The 23,556-nt window shown below is 42.9% G+C and overlaps 1 protein-coding gene and 1 long non-coding RNA gene across 6 annotated transcripts in view; one reads left to right on the top strand and one right to left on the bottom strand.

The window, feature by feature from the left end:
- The window catches only part of Casd1 (CAS1 domain containing 1), a 42,445-nt gene extending 39,146 nt beyond the window's left edge, over window positions 1–3,299 (bottom strand). For all 3 annotated transcript variants that reach the window (NM_145398.4, NM_001379143.1, NM_001379144.1), the window contains exon 1: window positions 2,909–3,299. In NM_145398.4, coding sequence (NP_663373.2) covers window positions 2,909–3,041 — 133 coding nt within the window. In that variant the 5' untranslated portion in view covers window positions 3,042–3,299. The remainder of the gene's footprint in view (window positions 1–2,908) is intronic.
- A 13,818-nt stretch (window positions 3,300–17,117) lies between these two features.
- On the top strand, window positions 17,118–19,865 carry Gm33959. Of its 3 annotated transcripts, XR_377307.1 has the most exons (3): window positions 17,149–17,333; window positions 18,670–18,917; window positions 19,259–19,865. It is a non-coding gene; the product is annotated as a predicted gene, 33959 (long non-coding RNA). The 3 variants fall into 3 exon arrangements; XR_377306.1 differs by having other exon boundaries at window positions 17,118–17,192; window positions 18,670–19,865; XR_377305.1 differs by having other exon boundaries at window positions 18,670–19,865.
- The last annotated feature ends 3,691 nt before the right edge of the window (window positions 19,866–23,556 follow it).

Here is a 23,556-nt window from a genome sequence, read left to right as displayed (position 1 = left end):
TGTGTGTTAGGCTCTGGCTATTTAAAAACCATAAAGATCTACTTGGAAGCCCACAGTGTGTGTGTGTGTGTGTGTGTGTGTGTGTGTGTGTGTGTGTGTGTAAGACAACAAGACCTATTCTTCCAAGCACAACATGGTAAGCAAGGACAAGTTGCTCTGCAGACACTGAATTGTCCACTCCCACTTCTGTGAAGGCAACATTTGAGTGAAGCATTAAAAGAGAGAGAGAGAGAGAGAGAGAGAGAGAGAGAGAGAGAGTGAGTCCTGGAATATTTTCTTTCAAGAGAAGAGAGAATTTTGTAGGCAGAGAAAAGCAGGAAAAGCAAAAGTGTTTGTACACTGTAAGCTCAATGCTTAGGAAGATTGACAGGGAAGCCAGGTACCAAAAGAATGCCATGGTTTTAAGTTCTATACGCGTGACCTCTAGAAAATCATCTCTTGGTCTGAAAGCAAATGGGACGATGCTCTGCTTCTAGTAAATCAGTAGTTCTAAAGTATCGAGCACTAGTGATGAAGTTCATCTCTCAGAGCTTCCACCCAGCTCTAAGAAAGGCAGTCTGTAACACAATGGCACCAGGCAAGCTGACTGGTACTAAATCATAGCTCAGCCACTGACTAGCTGTATGTTCTCAGGCAATTTGCTTAACCTTTCTGGCTTCATCTTTAAAATGTAAATAATTCTCTAATTCACTGAATCTAAGACACATCATTATTTTTTCATACAGGAAAAAAATGTTACCAATTAAACTTTGACATGCAATCAAAGTTTTAAAGACTCTTCTTGATTACAGAAATGTTAAGGGGTGGGGGGATGAAACACCGTACCTCCTAGAGGCTCTAAAGACAGAATGAATTACGAAAAGCCCTTAAACACTGCCTGCATACAGTAAGTGCTCAATCTAATGCACGGTTTTGGGAAGCTTTACTTTCTAATAATTCTTTGAAGTGGAGTAATTTTCAAAGCAAGAGGTGTGTGTGTGTGTGTGTGTGTGTGCATTTGATGCATGTTCATACTCACACACCCAAGATCTTAGCATTTCATGTCCTTTCCACTGTTCGTCTAAGAAACTCCATTCTTGTTCCAAATGATTCTATGTGAATCAAGCATATATGCATATCTGCGAAAGGCACTGCACCTGACATGGTTTGACACTGCCAGGGCAAAAATGTTCCTGGTAAGATGTTTAGTTTCTCCTGCACAGACTCTGGTTCAAGTTCCTGATATTCAATCTGGACAAGCACATATGACAGGTGTACTGCTTCACACTCAAGGCACTGAAGCACCTTTGGAAACTCACAAGTCCCTTCTGGAGGAGGCTTTACAACCTGACTCATAAGGCCCCATCTGACATTCTATTTTCCTCCCGATGATGACAGACCTTGGCAAGATGCAAAATATAACCTAAATTTAAAAATTAGTATTCCACAAGCTTAGCAAAAGACAAGAAGCACAATAAAAAGACAAGCAGGCAGGGCACAGTAGGTTTACATTTGGGACAACATTGTAGTCATAAACTTTAGCTCCATTGACATCACAAACACAAAGTTGAATTAGATGACAGTCATCTCATATCAAACTAGCATAAAAAGATTAATCACATTTAAAAGAAACATGTTCTCTGAGTTATCAACAGTTGGTTCATCAGTACTGCTAATTGTGTTGTATATATGAAAATGTAGGCTTTCTTGATGTCAGCAGTAAGAAGCCAAGGCTCTGATAGGTCATCTGCTATGAATCTGTAGAGGACTGGAGAATTAGCCATAAGGATCTTTTTTAATTCAATTAAGCTATTTGTAAGATAATATATTTAAAAGATACAGCTATGATACTAAAGTTTAAGATCTGGAAAACTCAAGAGTAGGTAGAAACAAACCATCAAGTTTGACCAAAATGGCCTCCACTTTGAGAGATCATGTGAAATGGGAATACAGCCGAGACTCTAGTACTCTCGTGACTGGGCTGTACAGTATAAATGGGCCCAGCGCTAATGTGCACGTGGCTGTCACATTTGTCTAATTATCTCACAGTCACCAAGAGCTGTCCATATAATGACTTTTAGGATACCAAAGGTCAAAACCAAAAGATCCTATCATTATAATTTCCCTCCTACTGTCAGTGACTGTCCTGGTGGCATTTATCGTAAGGAAAGGGGAAAAAAAATCAATCAAAAAAACAAGCAAATATCCCTTGACAACTGAAGGATAATTCCTTCTGAGAAGAGTTCATTGGTTCCTTTCCAGCTTTCCACCAGTATGTAAACCCATATTGAAGGCCAGCTTTCAAAAGGCTTAACTATTTGCTTCGCCCGCTCACGTCTAGTCCGGTCAACTCCTTAACTCCTTTAAGAAACAAACAAAAACCAAAATCCTGCCTCAGTGTCTTTATTTGTAAAAACAAAAACAAAAACTGTGCAACCCAAACTCTTGAAAAGTGTTTGAAAGGCTGGTGGCACCTCCTCCACGGGAGGGAGGTGGGCCATGGGCATCTTTAGCCACACTGGCCCTTTTGGCAAAAGTAAGCAGGGCGGCCCAAGCCGCTGTCCAACCGTTGGGCCCTGAAGTGGCAGGGCAGGAGGCAGACCCCACGGGCGCACCGTGTGCGACCCCAGCATCCGGGAGGCGGTGCCGCCAGGGCTGCCCCCGGGGGCCCCTGGTTCGACCTCCTGCACCGGGGCGCGGGGCCGGGCGCGCCTCCGGAGCCCCGCTCCAGCAGGAGGTGGCCCCGAGAGCGGGAGGCTGGGGGCAGGGGCCCGCAGGGGTCGGCCCGGGCACGTGGGGCGCCGCGGGGCCGCGGGAGGCCGCCGGCGCGTGGGCGTGCTGCGGCGGGGGGCGGCCTCCCGCGCTCGGGGCCGCGGCGCCGCCTCCCCCCGGGCCGAGCCGGCCCGGGCCGGGGGGAGGGCCGGCTCACCTCGGTAGCGGCGGGACGCGAGGTGGCACGCTGCGAGCAGCAGCACGGCCACCAGCGCCAGCACCTTGGCGCTCCTCACGCTGAAGTAGTGGTTGATCTCCCGCTTGCCCAGGTTGTAGGCCAGAGCCGCCATCTTGGTTCCTCCATGACAACAGTGCGCGGCGGAGCGGGGAAGGGGCGCCGCGCAGGGGCAGCACTGGGGCGGCGGGCGCCGTAGCCAGCCGAGAAGCGGCCGCCAGCTCCCTTGCCCGTCGCCCGAACCGCGGGCCGAGGGGTCCGAGCCTGCGGCCTCCGTGCCGCCGGCCTTCCCCGTGCCCTCGTCGGCCTCCCCCCAACCCCGCCGCCGTTGCTCAGCCGTGCCGGTGCCCCAGGCGCCCTGGCCGCCTGTCTCCTCCCCTTCCTCCTCCCTGGTAGCCTCCTGCCTTAATAGCGGCTGCGCCTGTGACGGGGGTCCGGATGCCCGGGGCTCCGGGGTCACCGGGCCCAGACGGGCCTCCGGGGTCACCGGGTCACTGGCGGCAGCGGGCGGCGACGGCTGCACAGGCATGGTGACTGTATGGGTGTTGGGGGGGCAGAGGGCCAGGGCCTGCAGCCCGGCCCAGATGTCAGCTCCGGGGCTATGCCCAAGTGGACTGGCAGCTACCTGAGCCCAGGTTAGGGCAATAGAACTACTGTTCCGGGAAAAAAAAGTACACTCCCTGCTTCCCCCATCACACCCTTTCTGGACTTTCTACTCTCTGCTCTCCCACGGTCGTGGGGCCTTAACGGCAGGCCACCCACGACCTGTCTGGCAAGTTCCTCTGCACCTAAGATGCTGGCCAGGTGTTGGGGTGGCTGTAAATCCGAACACCCAACTCAAGTGTAAGGCCCATGTTCACCGTTTAATACTCAACTGCCCAATGTGCTGTTTGTCCAGTTGCAGTGGGTGTAGATGCATCCTGTACAGTGTGTCTAAGTTGGTGTGGATGTCAGTATAAGAGCCCCTTTCTCCTTTATGTTTACACAATATCTTTGTTGACACTAAGGTTGGCCAGGGTAGCAGATTGGTTGCCTGTGGCAATCCTTAAACTTGGTTAATGTTTTGTGATTATCAATAGACCCAGCACTCTGTGTGTCCTTTGAAAAGCATTCTTATTCATACCCTTGGTCTTGAGTTGCCTTGTAGACAAGAATGGCTATTTGCATGTTGTGGTTAGAACAAGTAAGTCATTGTTGAGTTGGAGGTGTTGGCAAGTCTTCTTTACAACTTTTAGCCAACCCCAACCTTGTGCTTCCAGACCCTTCTCAACATTCTCGAATGTTAGAGAAAAGGGACTTAGAGATCCTGTCGAGTCACTCCCATCCTCTCCACTGAAGGATTTTTAAAATTATGTTTCCAGCCACAATCATCATATGATGATGAAAGATTCTTGTCGCTTAAATGAAATCACATACATCACTGTCATAGATATAATGCTAATAAGCAATAAAGTTAAATAAGTGTACAAACACTTAGGCACTGTTCCCTGCAAGTGGTCGCTTAATTTTGGCTCTTTCTTCTGATCTGAGGCTGATCACATGCTGGCAGAATTGAATCAGATACGACAACAACCAGATAACTGGGCTAACAATATGTGGCCTGCCAATCACATCCTAGACACATACTATGATGTCATCAACACCAAATTAGAATTTCTGATCCACCTTCAATAACCAGAGCTAACCCCCAGGGTTGGCCTAATGCTAGCCAAAAATAAAGAAACCTGACGTTGTACTTAGTTGTGCTTCCCAGAAGGCTTTCTGAGATACTGGGAAAATCTGGGAACCCCTTTGTCCTTTCCTCTGTGTTAAAGTTAACCCCTCTACCTATTTCTGCTTTTCCTGGTAGATATCTCCACATAAGATGGCCCTTTCCTGTGGCATCTATAAATGGTCCCTCTCTTAGCTGATGCCTTTCCACTGATAAATGTCCCTTTTTAATTAAAACCACCACTAGATTCTGTGTTCCAAGTTATTTGCTTCTTTGTTTCTTTTAGAAGGAGTAGCTACTTGAAATTTTCACTTGCTTGGTTCCCATTCTGTCCTGAAGAACTGAATGGTTCTTTGCTGGTGGTATGGGTATTTCTTGTTAAATCCAAAGGACTCTCCTCTTTCTCTCTCTCCCTCTCCGGCCCTCTTCCCCCCTCCCCCTCCCCTCCCCCTCCCTCTCTCCCTCTCTCCCTCTCTGCCTCTCTGCCTCTCTCCCTCTCTCCCTCTCTTCTCCCTCTCTCTCTCTCCCCCTCTTCTCCCTCTCCCTCTTCTCCCTCTCTGCCTCTCTCCCTCTCTCCCTCTCCTCTCCCTCTCTCCCCCTCTCTCTCCCTCTCTCTCCCTCTCCCTCTCTTTGTCCCTCTCTTTCTCTTTACCTTCTTTACTTTCTGATATTTTTTGTAGGTTCAAATGCTGTTGAATTTTCTGTTATTTGGTGTTTGTCTATCAAGTTTTTTTCCTTCTCTAGTCTTGTTTTTTGCCTCTTCTTCAGAGCACTAGCCAGGTGCCAGTTATCAGGCTGCTTCTAGTGGTTCCTGGCAGAGCCATCCTCACCATCAGATAGGTCCCCGTCCTCTTTAAGGGATCAGTTACCTTCTGTACACACACACACACACACACACACACACACACAACTGTGTCAGGCCATATTCATGTGTTTATACTGTACCTATAGAGCTACCCTCTGCTTCTCCCCAGTAGGACAGTTTTTGGTTAGCAATTGTTGGCATTTCAGATTTCAAATTATCTGTGGTCTTTTGCTATCTACGTCTAACCTACAAATCTCAACTTTATACATGATTATCCAAGCCAATGTTTACACTGTCTTCAGTCTCTTCTAAATAGTTCTCAAGTCTATTGCTCACCCCTCCCTCCATCTCCTAGAGTTTGCTTTAGTTAAATGTATCTTTTCTTGCTGAAAGCTAAAATCATGAAATTAATAGTCTCCTGCTTATTTGTCTAACCCTAAGGGATCTAGAATGTTTAATTCATAGCAAGTTACTGCTTTTCTAATAACATTAAGGAGGAGGGAGAAGAAGAGAGAATGTGTGTGATGTTTCAACTGTATATAACTTTAAACCAAATTACCAAAGCGTGCTCATGCTCTCTCTCTCTCTCTCCATTCCCTTTTCCCGAAGATGTCACTTGTGTCTGTGCCCATGTCCCTCGAACAATTTGCCAACTGCTTCCTGTCTTCAGACACTCCTTACTACATCACACACCCTTTTCTCTTAACTCTCAGACTCCGGAAGGGAGCACACTATGGCCATTCTCCTTGGGACTACTGCCTGCCTTTGTGGTGGAGAGCAGACAGGATCTCAACATACAGCGCCTGCTGCATTGATTTGCTCCTTACCACCTCAGCCTCCCAGAGGAGGGAGTTATGAGCATGCATCGCCACGCCTGGCTTTACATATTTAAACAGAGAAATGAGGAAAGTGGCACTGTGCCTACTGTTTAAGGAAACCTCTCTTTAAATGTCAGCCAAGGGGCTGGAGAGATGGTTTGGCAGTTAAGGGTGCTTGCTACTCTTCTAGAAAACTACAAGCTGGTTTCCAGTAGCCACAAAGTCACAACCCCCTTTACTCTGGCTCCAGAAAGTCCAACACCCTCCTCTGGCCTCTGAGGACACACACAAGCACACACAGACATATAGAAATAAATGGTTTAAAAAGGAATATCTGTATACATAATGTAACATATGTTATATATATATATGCATTTATATATAATGTTTACTAAAATCTCTTAAGAAATCAGCAATAATGAAAGTATCAAAAGTCAATGAAATAGTTTACCTCTACTTATTGCTAAGGATGGTTCCTAAGTTAATGTGGAGTGTTAGCTATGAGATCCCTCTACTGATATAAGGTCATCAAAATGAAGACATTTAGAAACTGAGCATCCAAAACATGGATGTATGGATTTTCTGCTCTGTGAACATGCACGAATGCCTCAAATCATATAGTCATGTAAGGATATTGGTTGTGCTGTACAGAATTTGTAGATAAATATGTACCTGATGGAAGAATGCAAGTTCAGCTCTTTAACTGATCTATAAGTACATTGTCTAGGAAGATGGACTTAATTATGAATCACCATGTTGTGTGCTCTCTACCTTCCCCAAAGCGTATGCTTTCTCTTCAGACCCCTCCCCTAGTTAGGCTCCAGCCTCTCCTGGCCCCTGTCTGAATTCTCACCTTCAGTGCTTCCTCCCCCTTTCTCCTCTCCCTTTAATTGCTACGAGAACCATTTGACATGACTGATATCATCACTTCCCTGCTTTAAAACCTGGGTGGCTCTTCCAGGAAAAACATGAATACCCAACTGTCTAGCATGTTTAAGACAGTCTGTGATCAGACTCTAGCTTGTAGTTTATCTACTTATGCTAAACGGGGACCAGCAACATGGCCTGTCCCAGACGTATGGCATTACTTTTTCTGTTCCTGGTAAAGTTTAAATGTGAAAGGTCTTGCCCAGCCTCAAGTGCTTGAGCATTCGTCCAAGTGTGGCAGGGCTGCTTTAGGAGGTTGTCAGTCTTTTAGACAGGGGCTTAGCTGGTCTGCCTAGCACTGTAGAAGGACTGTAGGCTGTCTTCATTTTAGACTCAGCCATTACTTCATGATCCTCAGTGAGGTGGTCAAGCAGCCTCACGGGCCTGCTGCCACTGTCTGCCCTGTCCTATTGCACTGCATCTCCGAACCTGAGCCAAAGAAATACTTAAGAATTTGGTCATAGCAATGAGAAAAGTAGTAACTAATTCAATAACCCTGGCTTGAACTGTTTCTTTTTCTTCGCACCAATGCATTTATTCTTATATAAAGTCTTATATAAAATCTCGTGTGTTCTCTCTCTCTCTCTCTCTCTCTCTCTCTCTCTCTCTCTCTCTCTCTCTCTCTCTCTCTCTCTCTCTCTGGTTTTGCTTCATCCATTCATTTGTCCTAGAGTTCCTAAGGGAATATAGATCTTTCCCTCTCCAGATCTGTCATAGCACTTTCTTCACATCTGTACTTCGTGTCTTCTGTGTGCCGTGTTCTGCACAAAGGCCCAGCCAATAAGAACACCCATCTCCCTTGCCTGCCGTTCTGTTTGGAGGGAGAACTTTCCAGTGCACCCAGTTACTGTGCTCATCTCCTTCATCACTTCCTTTTCTTGATTTTCATATGTTAGAGAACAACAAATTAGCCCTTCATGGTATTTTAAGGGAAAACATGTAAAAGACTCACAAATAGATGAAAATACTCTCGTTAAATTCAATGGAAGATTGAACATCATATGATCTGGTTCTATGCAGCCTTTTCTTGTCCTTGAGTTATTTTACATTGCTGTAAATTACATTCTACTAGTAACAATGCAAATGACTCATCCATACAAATGCAAATTATACCTAATTTGAGATTCGACTGATTATTGCATGTGCCTTTTCATGTGAGCATGTGCATGTTGAGGCCATGGGACAGTCTCTAGTCTTACAGCTCAGTAGCTGTCTGTCTTATTTCTTGAGACAGTGTCTCTTTCTGGCTTGGAACTCAGCAAGTAGGGCTAAACTGGTAGCCAAATAATCCCAGAGATCAGCCTAACTCCGCCTCTCCAGGGCTTGGACTAAAATGTGTTTCACAGTGGTTGGTATTTAAAGAATGATTTCTAATGTGGGTTCTGGGAATTTACCCTATAGTCACACATTTACTATTGGCCCTTGGATTACCACAGTTTCTTTCTTTCTACCCAATGCTCCCCCTTTTGCCTCTTGCTTCTACTACCAGTATGGGGAACACAAACTATCTGTGTCGCCTCCAAACTGCTCATGTGTCTGGTGGCATAAATTTGTTTGGACAATGTGGGAATAAAGTAGACAACAACAACAACAAAAAAAAGGAATAAAAGTGGACAGGTTGAAGACAAAGTTTACAAGGAAACCTGACAAAGTTGGCCTATGGGTTGCATTTGGATCAAGAATCATGAGAATCATGATAACTTCTGTGTCTGGCGTGAAAGACTGGGTCTCCAGGGAACATGGATGTAGGAAGAAGTGTTGTGTGATGAGCCGGGGGAAAAGTCCTTAAAATATTGTTTTTAAAAATAATTGATTACATACAGGCATATAGAAAGTTAAAAGCGAACATCCCCAGGACATGGTAAAGATTCACGTATAAAATTCTGCCTCAAGTTACCACCCTTTTCCCACCCAGGACAGAAGTTCACAAAGGACATCCACTCTGTTCCCAGCTTGCAGCCATTCTTTGAGGCACAATTGCAGTTTTTCCCACTAGTGAGTCTGTGTTCTTTTGTTTATGAACTGGAAAGAAAGACATGCCCTGAATCTCCCTCATAGACTAAGAAAAATGCTTTCTATGGAGTATTTGGTTTCCAATGGCTGGAAATTTACAGGTCACTGCTTCTTAAAAGGCACACTGTCCCTTGGAGAAGGTGAATATGACTATCCCCCCATTGTCTCTATGGTAGAAAACATGTAACCATTGATTGGGTCAGAGTGTGGCAACTGAAATCTGGAAAAGGAAATTTTAAATGACTATCCTGACTTCACAGCCTCTTGGCCAAATGGCAGTAGCATTATCATTGAGCAGGTTAAGGATGGGCAATGGTGGTTAATTGAGTTATAGTCCTTGTAGATGAAATGTCCAAAGTGCGCGAGGCCTCAGGAAAGTCTAATGCTGTTAGATGCATCCTGTATAATAGAATACCTGCAAATGTCTGTAAACAAATTAGGATTGCTTTTTGAGTGGGAATGTATAGCTCTCAGGGACATGCGAAATGTATCTGGTAATGTCTGTAAAGCACTTGAAATGTTTTTTTTTCTTTTAGCCACTTTTCCTCAGGGATACTTTGTCTCCCGTACTTCTAATTCCAATGATAAAGAATAATTGTCAATTCTACACTTAGTGGGTTGTGCAGAGTGACTCACGAAGCTATTTACAACACATCCAGAACTCACGATTACATTTCTCATCATGAAGATCTGCCTTTCTAACTTGTGACATTTAGATACCACTTTCAGCTTGCAGGAGTGGCAGCTATAACTTCGTGGTCCTTAGGGAAAAACTTTACTACCGGAGTAGAAGAATGTAGTAAAAAGGAGCGTAGGTTTGGAAAGAACATTTGGTACCTGACACCTGGCTCTCACATTTATGAGCTACACAATCTGGCAAATCACTTTACCTCCTGGACTCCAGCTCTCTTACCTGTAAAATGAAGACAATGGCACCTGCCACTCAAGGCTGTTTGTGTGTCTCGGTGAGTAATGTATAGTTCTTGACAGTTTAATGATGCCCAATGAAACCTCCTTTTTCCTTCTAAATTCATTGCAATTAGTCAACTCAAGAGCAATTATTCTTAAATCTTCCCTCTGTCTATGCAGGTCAATTCAGAGGTTAACTGATATAATTTTTTTTAAAATAGCCAAGTCCAACATACATACATGCACTTAGATTGTTAAATAGTTCTTGACTGAACCTTAAAAAAACAAAACAAAATGAAACAAAAAACAAAACAAAACAAAATACAACATCAAAGTTCTCACTTTTTGACAATTTACTTTAAAAATCTTATTTCTTAGTTTTAAGTACTTTTGCTTAACAATCCAAATAAACTCTTGACTCGAGATTATGTCGTGTGCGTGTGCATGTGTGTGTGTGTGTGTGTGTGTGTGTAACTATCCAGGGCCTTCTGCATACCAGACAAGGTTTCTAGCACTGGACTGTTCCCCGCTTCATGGGACCTGTTCTTGATCACACACAGACAAGTGCATGGCAGGCACACATACACTCTCAATATATTTTGGCTGCTTGTTTGCATACTTCAGCAAGAGGTACTAGCTAATGAGATTTGCTTCCTTACGTAGTCAGTATCGATTCACTATGGAGGCTAAACAATTAAATCCTGTCGGGTAATTTCATTAAAGAATATTGGCTTGGTGATTTAAATGCCTCTATTGTTTTTCCATCTATCCAAAGACCAGGAAAGCAAGCCCACTTATCTACCCACCAAGATTCTGCCTTCATTACGTTTAGATTCTGGAAAATTCTCTTTCCCTTGAAGTATCCAAACAAACCAAAGTCCTCGGCTGACCACCAAATGATGTTGCTTCTCACCATGAAATTTTACCTATAAAATTCTCAGGTGATATTGGTAGGTACTAAGTGATAAGCACTCCAAATCAGATTAAATGTCAATTATTCTCAAATATGACTCGAGGTATAATCTTTTGAAGTCCTTTTTTGATGTAAATTATATAATTTTAGAATTTTTTTACTACCTTTCTTGTGTGTGTGTGTGTATGTGTGTGTGTGTGTATGCATGTGTGCCACAGTACATATGGGAAAGTCACAGAACAACTTGTAAGAGTCAGTCCTCCCGTCCTGCCATATGAGTCCAGGGAATTGAAAGATTCTCAGCTTTGCAGTTAGTGGATTTACCTGTGGAGCCATGTTGCCAGTATCTATATTGATATCTAAATATCTATATTTATGAAACAACTGCACTTATCTATTTCTATGTAAGTATCTCCACCATCACATGTGAACACAATATTATTCTCTTTGCACATGAGTTTGGTTGTCTTTGGGAGTGAGAATGTACTATAGGTATTGAAGTTCGTCAGATCTTTAGGTGGCCTTTTAATGCCATCTGTAATGGCAGGCTCAGATATATGCAGGGGAAGAATATTTTATGTATGAAACATGCCCAAAAATTGACAACTCTTGGTCAATGCATACCATCATGTTGAGATGTTCTTTTTAATGTCTAGAAAAATAATCCAGGGACTTACTTCTTTCTTCAGGTAAAAAACAAACAAACAAACAAGAAAACAAAACAAAAAACAAAAAAAAACAAGCTTTCCAGACTTTCTAGTGACCTTATTAAAAAATCTTAAAGACTTCCCAACATTTGTTCTTAATTGAGAATATTATTGTAGAAAAGCAAAATCGAAAAGAGTCACCAGAGTATGTTTGCTCACTTCTAACCAAGTATGCTTAAGAAACCAATTTATGTTTGTATCCGAGTGACCATACAATATTCCAAGGAAAGAAAGACACAGAGAAAGAAGTCAGGGCTCTTTCAGAGATGGGGAAGATTAAGCTTTTTCTTTAACACTTGATAGTCAAAAGCTTGACAAAGTTAGCACAAGACAGAAGACTGTTGGAAGGGATATGGGACATTGTCATGTTGGACAATGACATAAACTATAAAAGAATAGTGTTTACTACCCTTTCCCAGCAGTTCACGATTTAATATGTAGAAAATCCCTCTCTAGTGTCAGGGGTATATAGTAGTAGTAGCAGAGTAGTCGATGGTGTAGTCTCCGACTTCACTCTTAGATTAGCTTAGAAATAAGCTCAACAGAAATTATGCATGACTTTGAATGTATTTGCTTCTTTCTTTTCCAACTCATTTGCAGTAGAAGAAAATAGTCTTTTTCTGTACATCTATAACTTTCTATCCCTATTAGGTCTTGTATTTTCGCAATCTTTCTAAAATACATGTTAGAAACCCCAGAACTTTTACATCAATATAGCCCCCATCTTTGAGACGATGTCTCCCTATGTGTTCCAGGCCTCAAACTTGGACTCTGCCTGTTTCAGCATCCTAAGGGCTTGTAGTTAACCTGAGCACCACTATGCCTGGGCATCTTCATTCCCTGGAATTTACAAACATACTTTGTGCTTTGTATTGATAATTGTACCTTTCTTCTTTTCTAAGATTTATTTATTTGTGTGTGTGTCTATGTTGAGAATGTGCACATGATTTCACATGCCCTTGCAGGGCAGAAAAGAGTCTTGGGCCCCTGGAATTAAAATTAAAATGATGTGAGCCAGCAGGCGTGGATTCTGAGAACTAAACCCAGTTCCTCCGCAAGAACAATCAGAACTTTTACTCACGGCGCCATTTTCTCAGCCCTAGTCCTTTGTTATTGTGGTGTTAGTATAGCCTTTGGTCATGCAAGCAGATGATGACTTTAAGCCAAATCAGTTTCAGTTTCAGAGAGAAAACCTGGAGTACAAGAAATTTCTTTTCTATACAGTCTTCAAAATTCAGTGAAACTCATGAAACACTCAATTCCTTAGAGTCTCAAGCATTCATTTTTCAAATGTTTGCAAGATAAATAAAATAATGTGTCCACTTACCAACAAGAAGCAAAATATATTTTGAAATCTGTTGTTGACCAAATTTTAGATTTTTTTTTCTGCCTAAAAATTACACAGTGTTCAGGTTCTTCCCTGAATCATTTAGTTGTTCAAAGGTGGTTTTTCTGGACCATGTGCTCCTCTATGCATCATTAAACTTCCTCAGAACTACCCACCTCCCTCTGTCCTACAGAAAAATGGCTATAAATATCTCTAAATAATGTTGAGTAGGTGGGTAGCCATCTCTCCATGGTATTTTCCCATGCTGTGATTTCCTCTTTGTCCATTAATAAGTGTTATGCCTTTTCTCCTAAAGACAAATGACAATCGAATAGTCCAAACTTTTAGAGCCAAGTATAGATGTTGTTTAAGTTGGAAAACCTTACCATAGAAAGTCACATGTCAGTACCATTTGTGTTCCTGTAGCTTAATGGTGAGGCTAAAATGTATATCCTTCAAGTAAGTTTTTTTCTTTTTTTCAATATTATATCAATTTAATTGAATTACTTATTTTAAGTTGTGTCTAGTAATATGAAGCTGTACACCAGTAAGTAACATCACAGTTCCCACCAGAAACATTTTACATCGTAATTTCTAGAGAGAGTTAGAACATCTGGCCAAAGGCTTTCCTATAAAAACAACAGACTGCTCATTTAGCCAAAAAGTTAGTATTTAAGTTGAAAATTATCAAAACTTACAGAAGACTGTAGCTATTAAACTTGTTCAACCTTAATACTGACAAAACAAAAGAATCAACAGTGCATATAAACGAACATTGATTGTGACGGCTCACGTAAGCCCCGTGAAAGCCTAAACTAGTACGAGTCATAGTGTGCAGAGGGGCGTTCACTATGAAATTCCACCCCTAGCAGAGGCGTTTTTTGCTATCCTTAGCCACTGAAAGAGGAAGAGGCAGTTTTCTCTTAAATCTTAGTTCCTTATCACACTCAGGTGAAGGCTACATATCAAAGAATATTTCGACAGCACAACTTTGTCTTGATGAGAAAAAGGACAAAAGAAAAAAAGGCATGGGGGCCCCTGAAGTTGGGTGAGAAAGGAGGGGACTGAATCTGGGAATAGTTGTGGAAGGGAACTATGATCAAACGCACTGTATGAGATTCTTAAAAGAACTCACAAGAAAAGTCATGTCTAGAGCTGGCTTCCTCTGTGTCTCTCGGTCCTCAGTGATGGTGACCTAGCCTGTCCTTCAGCTCAGTTAGTGTCCTCTCTGGAGGACCCTGCTGTACCTGCTTATCCAGCTACAGGGACCAGGAATTGCATTCCTCTCTTCTTCCCATTTAGAGTATCTCTTGACTGTCGTCTATATAACACGTTGAGTGTTGTTTCACCAACAGGATCTGAGACTTAAGAACCATTTGCTATGTTGAGAAGTTCGGGATAGTATTCCTCAACAACAGGAAGTGAATTCAACCACATCTTACAGCAGAGAAGACTTACACAGCTGTTCGAAACCCAAGAGTTATCAAACAGGCCCTGTCTACAGGATTACCTTGTGAACTTGTGTTTTTTTACATGCTCCTTTCGAGTCGAAGTCTCCCTGAGACTTCTTTTTTTTTAAACATTTCTATATTTTTAACATTTATTTTTATTTAATGTACATTGGTATTTTGCCTGCATGTATGTCTGTGCAAGAGTGTCAGATCTTGGAGTTACAGACAGTTGTGAGCTGCTATGTGGATGCTGGGAGTTGAACCCGGGTCCTATGGAACAGCAGTCATTGCTCTTAACCACTGAACCATCTCTCCAGTCATCCCTAAAGGGTTCTCTAAGCCTAGTTTTATGTGCCTACTTTGTCAACTTCCTAAGAAACTCGTGAACCCCACTTACAAACACACTTTTCTTTATGAACCAATGAGAATACAGTTCTTTAAAAGGGATTGTTCATTTCTATGTTTCATGTCAGAGATAGAACAATATCGAATTTATATGATGAAAGTAAAGGGTTTCCACAACTAAAGACAGGCATACCTACTGAGAACCCGCTGTCATGACAGACTCGCCCAAGTTAACAATGGCAGCCCTGTGAGGACCCCTGTGGCAGATGGCAGAGAGATGTGGTACACTTAGGGAACACAAAATACTTTCCTGGAGTGAGTTGTGTTCACACACAAAAAAAAAGTTAGTAAAAGACTGGGAAACTAGATTTATTATCATCTCTCATCCAATAGAAACTGATTCATAGTATTTCCCGGGAGACATTACCCAACATTACACCATCAAACTAGAGCCTCAAATACTGCATCATGGAGGAGGAGTTAGTTGTTCACATCAGAGCCAAGCTTCCATGAGGAGCTTGAATGACTCTGAAGCTAAGACTGTCCTGAGGCTCTGATATTCCTACCCTCCCCTCACTGGGGTCCGTGTTAAAACCTCCCTGAATTCCTTCTTAGTCTTTTCATGGTATACGCAACTTTGTCCAGCTGCGGTTTGCAGTTCCAGACAACACAGGAAAATTTGAAGGCCCTTAGGTAAGAACTCGAAAAAAATAAAAGTTCTCACAGAGTCCTGGGGGAAAATGATTCTGGCTATTAAATATGAATTTAACCGAGGATAGGATAACCAAGAGGACATAATAATATGTCACTGTTGAGTGCATCCAAGAAGGATTCTGGCCAGGTATAATGACTGCTGGGTTTGTAATCCAGTTGTAGAGCACATGCTTGGTCTATGTAGAGCCCCAAGTTCTACCACCACATTAAAACAAGAAGGATGCATAATCTTATAGTCAAATAGAAGGAAATGCATAAAGATCACATTTAACTTGAGGAAAAAAGTGAAGTGTTACATGTTCAAAGAAGAATCTTTTTAAAACGTGAAGAGTCAGGAACATTTAAATACACGTGTAAATAAAAGTAAAACTGGTCCCTAAAAAGAGCTGGTGGAAAGTAAAAAAATAGCCTCTAGCTGGCTCTCCATTATAAAGGGTTTAGTCACCCATAGATGTTATTGTGCAACCAGTTAACCACAGAATACAGCCGTGTGAAGTTTTGCAAGGACAATGGAGGGAGAAGCTGACACTGAAGGGCATGTGCAGTAGTGTTTAGTGAGCCACAGTTGTTTCCCTGTACTGAGCTGGGGTTGCTTTGAGATAGGAAGTGGTAAAACAGATTGGAAAGCTACTTTAGGTTAGAAATTATACAGATTGGTAATTTTGTGGACGTAGTAACCATAAAATATGTTTTAAAGACCACTCATGGCCAAAGTACCCAAAGTCTTGGTAGGTTGCTTCATGTGGTCTGAACTTACATGATGTTGGGGGCAACATGGCCAGAGGTGTAAAACATGTCAAGGAGGATCATTTGAAAAGAGATTCCATGACACTGAAACAGGCTGGGTTTTGCCATCCACGCCATCACTTTAGGTCTCTTCTTCTGATACCCACCACAGCCAACAGTGTCATCTCAGCTGCTGTGCCCTTGGATAAATCTCCTGGCTTCCCAGAACTGACTGAGAATATGCCTCCTGTACTATTCGTAATCTCAAAGTTGCTTATACCATGAAAAGACTAAGAAGGAATTCAGGGAGGTTTTAACACGGACCCCAGTAGTCACTATTCAACACTGGCATGAATTTGACATGTGAATATCCCATGTTTACAAAATGATGTGAAGACAATGTAGGAAATATTAAACTAATTTGAAAGTTTTGGAGATAAGAAAATGATGCACCTAAGACTCCTCTCATAGTAGTGACTTAAATAACATCAGATTATTTTTTATAGTTATGCTACTACTGTTTTGTCTACTTTAATATCATTTGAAAAAAGATCACTAATTTGATCAGATTATTGTAAGTTAGTCAACTTGCTGTTCTGGCAATCCAAAATTTCAATATTTTGGCTTAGGGTAATTGTTATAATTTTAAATAATAATTTGTATTTAATAATATTCAATAATTATTAAATATAATCATATAAATAGAAATTATATAAAATATAATTATATATTGATGTTATATATCTAATAATATTATTTAAACAATAATATTTAAAATAATAATAATTCAGATGTAAATATTGGATGCTACTTTTTGTTCCTTGTAGAAAAAGAAAGAAGAGATGGAGGAAGAAAGAAGGAAGTTAAAGAAGATGAATGAGGAGCACAAGGAAAAAGAAGGTTGGAGAAGACGTTATTATAGACAGTTGAAGCGAACAGAGCCAGGGCGAGGAGCGGCAGGAGCAGCAGTCGGTACCGCTGCAGCTTCGCTGTGGTTCCTCATGCCCTGTGGAAGAGTTAGTCTGTCACGCTCAGTCCAAGGTCCCTCCTCTCCTTCCTTTTTCCTTCTTTCCTTATTCACTGAAAAGTAATCAAATCCTCAGCCTACAATCTTCATTCAGCTTCATTATTCTACTAACAGCATCCAGGTGCTAAGGGCAGCCACATCCTTGTGGTCGCCTTGCTGGTGATCTCCAACTTCAGGGCAGCTCACCTGGCTTCAACCCTTTCAGAGAAACGGGGAGTGTGTGTGTGTGTGTGGGGGGGTGGGGGTGGGAGTGAGACAGAGAGAGAGACAGAGAGAAAGAGAGAGAGAGAGACAGAGAGAGAGACAGAGAGAGAGACAGAGAGGATGGAGGAGAGAGAGAGAGGGAGAGAGAGAGGGAGGGAGAGGGAGAAAGAGAGAGGGAGAGAGAGAGAGAGGAGAGAGAGACAGAGACATAGAGAGACAAAGAGAGAGGGAGAGAGGGGGAGAGAGGAGAGAGAGACAGAGAGAGACAGAGAGAAAGAGAGAGAGAGAGAGAGTGCATGGACTGAGGAACTGGTACCCAATTATCCTCCGTGGTGTGAGTTGAAGAAATGTCTCCTCAGAGTCACCCCAGCATTTGTTAGTGCCCCAGAGACTGGGAGCATCTGCAGGAGGTAGACAGCCTGTTTCCTAGTGTATCATCTGCTTAAGCTTGTACTTGTGTAGCTGCCTCTGCCATGGCTACAGAGGAAGAAGAGGCCTGAAAAAAGAGTGAGAGGAGAGGAAGATGCAGTCATCCGTCCTTTACCTTGTATGGCAAGGATGTGAGCATTTTCCAACACTAACAGACACCATAGGCTATAGGCAGATTTGAGCTTATCTCCAGTGTGCCCCACTTGATGAGTAAGACACACTGGGCTAGGTACTACTGGAAGTAGGAAGTAAGCCAGAAGGAGTTCTTTATCTGGGAATTCGAAAAGTCCTCTCAAGAACTAGCATTGAAGAACTGCCTGCTTCAAGGGAATGCCAAAGGCCAGGTGGGTTTTCAGTCAAAGAAGTCTCAAGGACCAGAGAGAACCCCTGGCAAACAGTTCTGTAAGATCTGGACCATGTTCCAGATTATTTTTTTCTCTCTAAAATCTTTAATATTTAAAGGGACGGGAAGAGGTGTGAAGGAGAATATGGGAAAGAAATATCCTGTGAGGAAGAACGCTACTGAAGTTTACAAATGAAATAGACTGGATTTTTACTAAGAGATTCAACAGGTTTGATTGTTGCTGGAGTTACTATTAAGAGGCAGGGAATGAAAATCATGTTGTTCAAGGGCAGTGACTGGGAATATGTAAAAAATATTTGTTTCTCTGTAAAGACGAAACTACACATGAACTCATGTAGAATTGTTTTGTCTAGTGTCAACTGTGTGAAGCGAAAGGAGTCATGCGCAGAGAGCAGTGAGACAACAGCGTGGGTGGGAGGCTACTCTGCAGAAGAGGGAAGGCATCGCTGGGTTAGAAGCATTCCAAAGTGTTCATTCCAAAGTGTAAGGCAAATACAAGAGGCTTTCTAGATTGAGACTGAGAAGACCCATGGAGACGGAGTGTGGTCCCAAGGAGAAGTGTGGGCAGTGACACATGGTCTCTCCGATGGTGTGAGCACAGGTCAGTATCAGACAGACTTTAAGTGACACATGGTCTGTCCGATGGTGTGAGCACAGGTCAGTATCAGACAGACTTAAGGCCAAGGTCCCAAAGCATTTTCAGGCATTCCCTTAGTCCTTGCATCCTTATAGAGAATTCTGATTAATCTTATTTTTATTGATTATTAATCTTATTTTACTGAATGTATAATATAGATTATAAATGCTGAAGAGTTTGGCCTCAAGCATAACAAATTACCAAGAGCTCACCTTTGTTTCTGTATGACTCCTTAGATTCTAAGCACCTGAACAGTAAGAAAAATTTGTTTAAGCTATTCTGATTTTTATTTCGGGGCTCCATAGCTGAGGATTAAACCCCTGCCACCAGGAGCATGCACATACCCAGGAAGCTGCGGAAGAGGCCCAGAGCTAGGATGATAAAGTTCTTCCATGAAAATCAAACAGCAAGCCCGTGTGTTGTCCTGAAGACCACATAGTAAGCATGGCAACAGCAACAGCTTCTCTGCTAACCTGAGGACAATGAATGACAAGGATTGAGAACACACCATCCCAAAGCTCTCGTTCCATGGCTCTGGTTTGAGACCCAGAATAAGGAGCTCTTTCTCCTTGGCTTTAAACATCAGGCGTGGGACTCTTGTTCAGGAGCTGCCCTGCCTCTCATCTGAGCACAGCCCCATAACCACAGTAAGGAATGCACAGACCGCCAGAGACGGACGTGGGCTTCGCTCCTCTCCACCAATGCTCCCGGCTTCTTCCCTAATGTGAATTACAGGTCTCTCGGCACAATCCCTCCACCTCTTCCTGCTACACTTATGCAAATAGTCGCTCTGAATCCAACATGACACCTTTTAGTTAATCCTGGAACATTAGGTATTGTAACTGTCTGGTGGAAGAAGCAGAAAAAATTCTGTTCGATATGGAAATAACTATAAAGCACATGGAAAATGGAGGCTTATGAATAGAAGATCAGTTATTGCCGTCATCATTACAGCAGTATGTTTCTATGGGTTCTTGTGGGAAATTACTTTCTTAGGTACATTCCTGGGACTTATTTCCTGTGTCCCATTAGCTAGCTCTGCAGGATGACATCCTAAAATGACAGGCACAGATTCTATTGTTTTCTTACAGTACTCTGTAGCCACTCTCAGGGTTCCTTAACTGGGGGAATATTATATTCTCTTTGAATATTACCTGGGAACATGACTCATAGTTTAGACTTATTTTTTTTTAAAGTCACAATAACTAAGAAGGAAGCCTGTTCTGGAAGGAAGAGTTACACACTGCAGGCGAGGCAATCCTTGTTCCCAACCTCACTCCGCAATTATCTGGTAAAGTCTTTCGGCTAGCTCTTCTGCTTCTGTAACTCACTTTCATATTCCTTTTCTGGTTTATGTCTCCTAGGGAACTCCTCCATAGATACCACATATTAACTAGGTAACTTAAAATTCTGTGGGTAAGGCACAAAGTAGGTATAAAAAATTTTGGAATAGAATACACCGACCAGGACTCTGCTGCTCTGTTGGTCAGTGCAGTGTGTGTCAGCCATAGAGTTTGCTCTTGTCTGGCTTGCTGAGGCTTACTGTGTACCATGGGTGTACCAGAGGGTTGGGGCGTGGTCAAGGCAGGCACCTCCAGTTGCTTACTCTCCGAGGGCTTTCCTTTGCAGAGTGTTTCATTTGCTTAGAGCCAGCTGGAGTGTGGTGTGAAAAAAAGCTGAAGCAATTGCTGCTGAGCGCGAGGCCTCCGAGAACAGAGAGGCAGCACACTTTGGAATCACAGAGAGATCTTAGGAATGGACTAGCTAAACACTGAGACAATATTAATAGAATGGGAGTAAAATCCCTATAGTGAAGAAAGACAAAAGGACTGGGAGGGAAGAGGGGGAGGGGGAGGGAGAGGGGGAGGAGGAGGGAGAAGGAGAGGGAGAAGGAGAGGGAGAGGGAGAGGGAGAGGGAGAGGGAGAGGGAGAGGGAGAGGGAGAGGGAGAGGGAGAGGGAGAGGGAGAGGGAGAGAGAAAGAGCAAGCAAGTAGGCAGGCAAGGGAAGAAACTCAAGAAAAATGTTTGTTTTGGTTTGGCTTGGTTTTATTGGGACAGGGTTTCTCTGTGTGTAGCCCTGGTCATGCTGAAATTCACTCTGTAGACCAGGCTGGACTCAAATCCAGAGATCGCCTCCTTCTGTCTCCTGAGTGTGGGATTAAAGGCATGTGCCACCATCTCCCAGCTTTTATTTAAAGGGTTTAAACTCAGCCAGTGAAACTTTCTATCCTCCCTCCTCAGCCTCCCAAATGGCCACCAGGTCTGTGCACTAAGATTTTCATGGTGGGTTTGAACAGAGTGGCTAACACAGGAATGTTTCATACAGCCTGCAGCCACAGAAACAGATTCTACCCCTACAAAGTATAAACAGCAACAGCCATCTCTTCAATATTTGGTTTCAAGGGCAGTTCAAGGACTTCTGTGACTGACACATTTGAGACAACTTTCAATGGCCTTACCCATTGTATAGTAAAAAACCTGAGGCCTACAGATATTGTCTCATAGAGACACTCCAAATATTTTTCACTTAAAATGGAACATTTTCATGACTATAAACTTATGAACGCTATGTGCTGAGTGTGCGTGGTAACAACTCAATAAATACAGCTTGATTTCTTCCTGACTGTCAGGAAATCGCATTACCATTGTTTGGGTCTGCCCTTCACAGCGCAGTTATCATCTCCCCTACCCATGCACAGAAACACTAAGAAAAGCAAGCAGTGAGTGCTCCATGGAACAAGTAAACACGAGTCAAATATATTTACCGTATTTCACCTCGATGACTTTGTAAATCCACTTTCGGATGTTTAAGACAGGAAGAGAAATGCACAGGAGGGAAATAAAAATCTGTATCATCAAAGCTGGCAAAAGATGATAGCAACTCGCAGACAGTGTGAGAGCTTGGAAACTTTAGAGCTGGGCCGTGTTCTGTGCGGGAGCTTGAGATGCCGAGTGGTGAGGGGGGCGGGGCGGGCATGGAGCTTGAGATGCCGAGTGGTGAGGGGGGCGGGGCGGGCATGGAGATTGAGATGTCGAGTGGTGAGGGGGGCGGGCATGGAGATTACTGACATTCTCACCTTTAATGTTTTTCTCACCAACTATGACAATTGACAGAAGGTGGGATGAGAAGCCACAAAAATGGATTTTCACCCCAATTAGATGTGAACAATATGGTCCGTGTGTGGTAAATTCCTGTGCATACGGCTGACTAGGATGCCAACAATTAATGGGGTGCTGTGGTTAACTCGGTCCCTTAGAAGCGATGGAAATGTCAAGTCAGACCCTGACTGTGAGTGCGATGTCACCAGGGCCAGGCCAGCAGCTGGTTGTCTTGACACCTCACAGAACCCTGCGAGGAGCCTTTGCTTGGGTGAAGTCATCCCAGCAAATGATCTGGCTCTGAGCGCACATAGGTTTGGAACTCTGAAGTCTTTATCAGCTCAGAAGAATAGATGGGCTTCACAGTGGCAGATTTGCGCAAATCAGACACACAAAGTGTATGTCTAAAATTGAATGCTGATTTATTGATTTTTAATTGGAAATACAGTTGCCTCACTACCCCCCCCCCAAAAAAAAACCCCTATCATCTATATCCAGCCCTTTATAGACACATAAGATGTCCAATTATCTCTTGAAGCTTAACTGATACAGGTGAAATCAGAAGAGTTAAATAGATATTCCTAAACTACAAGTGTATCTCAAGACAGCGAGTTATTCAGGTACAGAGCCTCTACTTGTGTCTCTTTGTTTCTGTGCCTTCTTGGTCACTGTATATGAAGACTAATTTAACATCCACGGTTCCTTGTCTCAGTCTTAAGGTTCATAGGAAGAGCATAGGAGAGTTTTACTTTTGCTCAAATGAGATATAATTTATAAATACAGAATAAAGAAGAGCAAGGTTCGTAAGTACAGATTCATCACCAAGGGAACATGCAGCAATAAAAGCCACAAGTAGCCTCTGGAGGTAAAAAGAGGAATGAAATTCAGTAACATCATATATATGAGGGGAGTGAGCTTCCCTCTGTCAACTGATAAAGATAAAGAAGACTGTCCAGTTTTACAGAAGGAGAGATGTCTACATATGGAGGCCTAAAATCATTCTGAGACTGAGAAAAACCATAGAAATAAAGAGATGTTGTTGTTGTCATCATCATTATCATCATCACCATCATCATCACCACCATCTTCATCCTCCTCCTCCTCCTCATCATCACCATCATCATCATGACCATCTTCATCATCATCCTCCTCCTCATCACCATCGTCATACCTCTTACAGCCTAGATGGGATGTTCACAAGCACGATCCATACAGTCTTCCTTGGATCCAAGGCTCTTGTATGTATGCCTTAGCAGCAGTCAAATGTTTCCCATTAAAAATCAGTGAGTTGGTGTCTTGGATTTCACAATAGGTGGCAGACCAATTGTGTAGGTGAAATGAAACTCTGCTGTGTCTTACACCCGGCTGCCCCCTGCATTGTTAGGCAACCCATCCTGAATGTGCAGCTTCACATTGCTCATCCCATGATGGTTTTTATTTTTTCCCTTGTACGTCTAGTAAGGTGAGACATCTGACGAAGGCTGATGAAGAAAGTAGGAAAGGA

The sequence above is a fragment of the Mus musculus genome, chromosome 6 (genome assembly GCF_000001635.26).
Source record: "Mus musculus strain C57BL/6J chromosome 6, GRCm38.p6 C57BL/6J".
Taxonomy (NCBI): Eukaryota; Metazoa; Chordata; class Mammalia; order Rodentia; family Muridae; genus Mus; species Mus musculus.
This window is presented reverse-complemented; position numbering and strand designations above follow the sequence as displayed.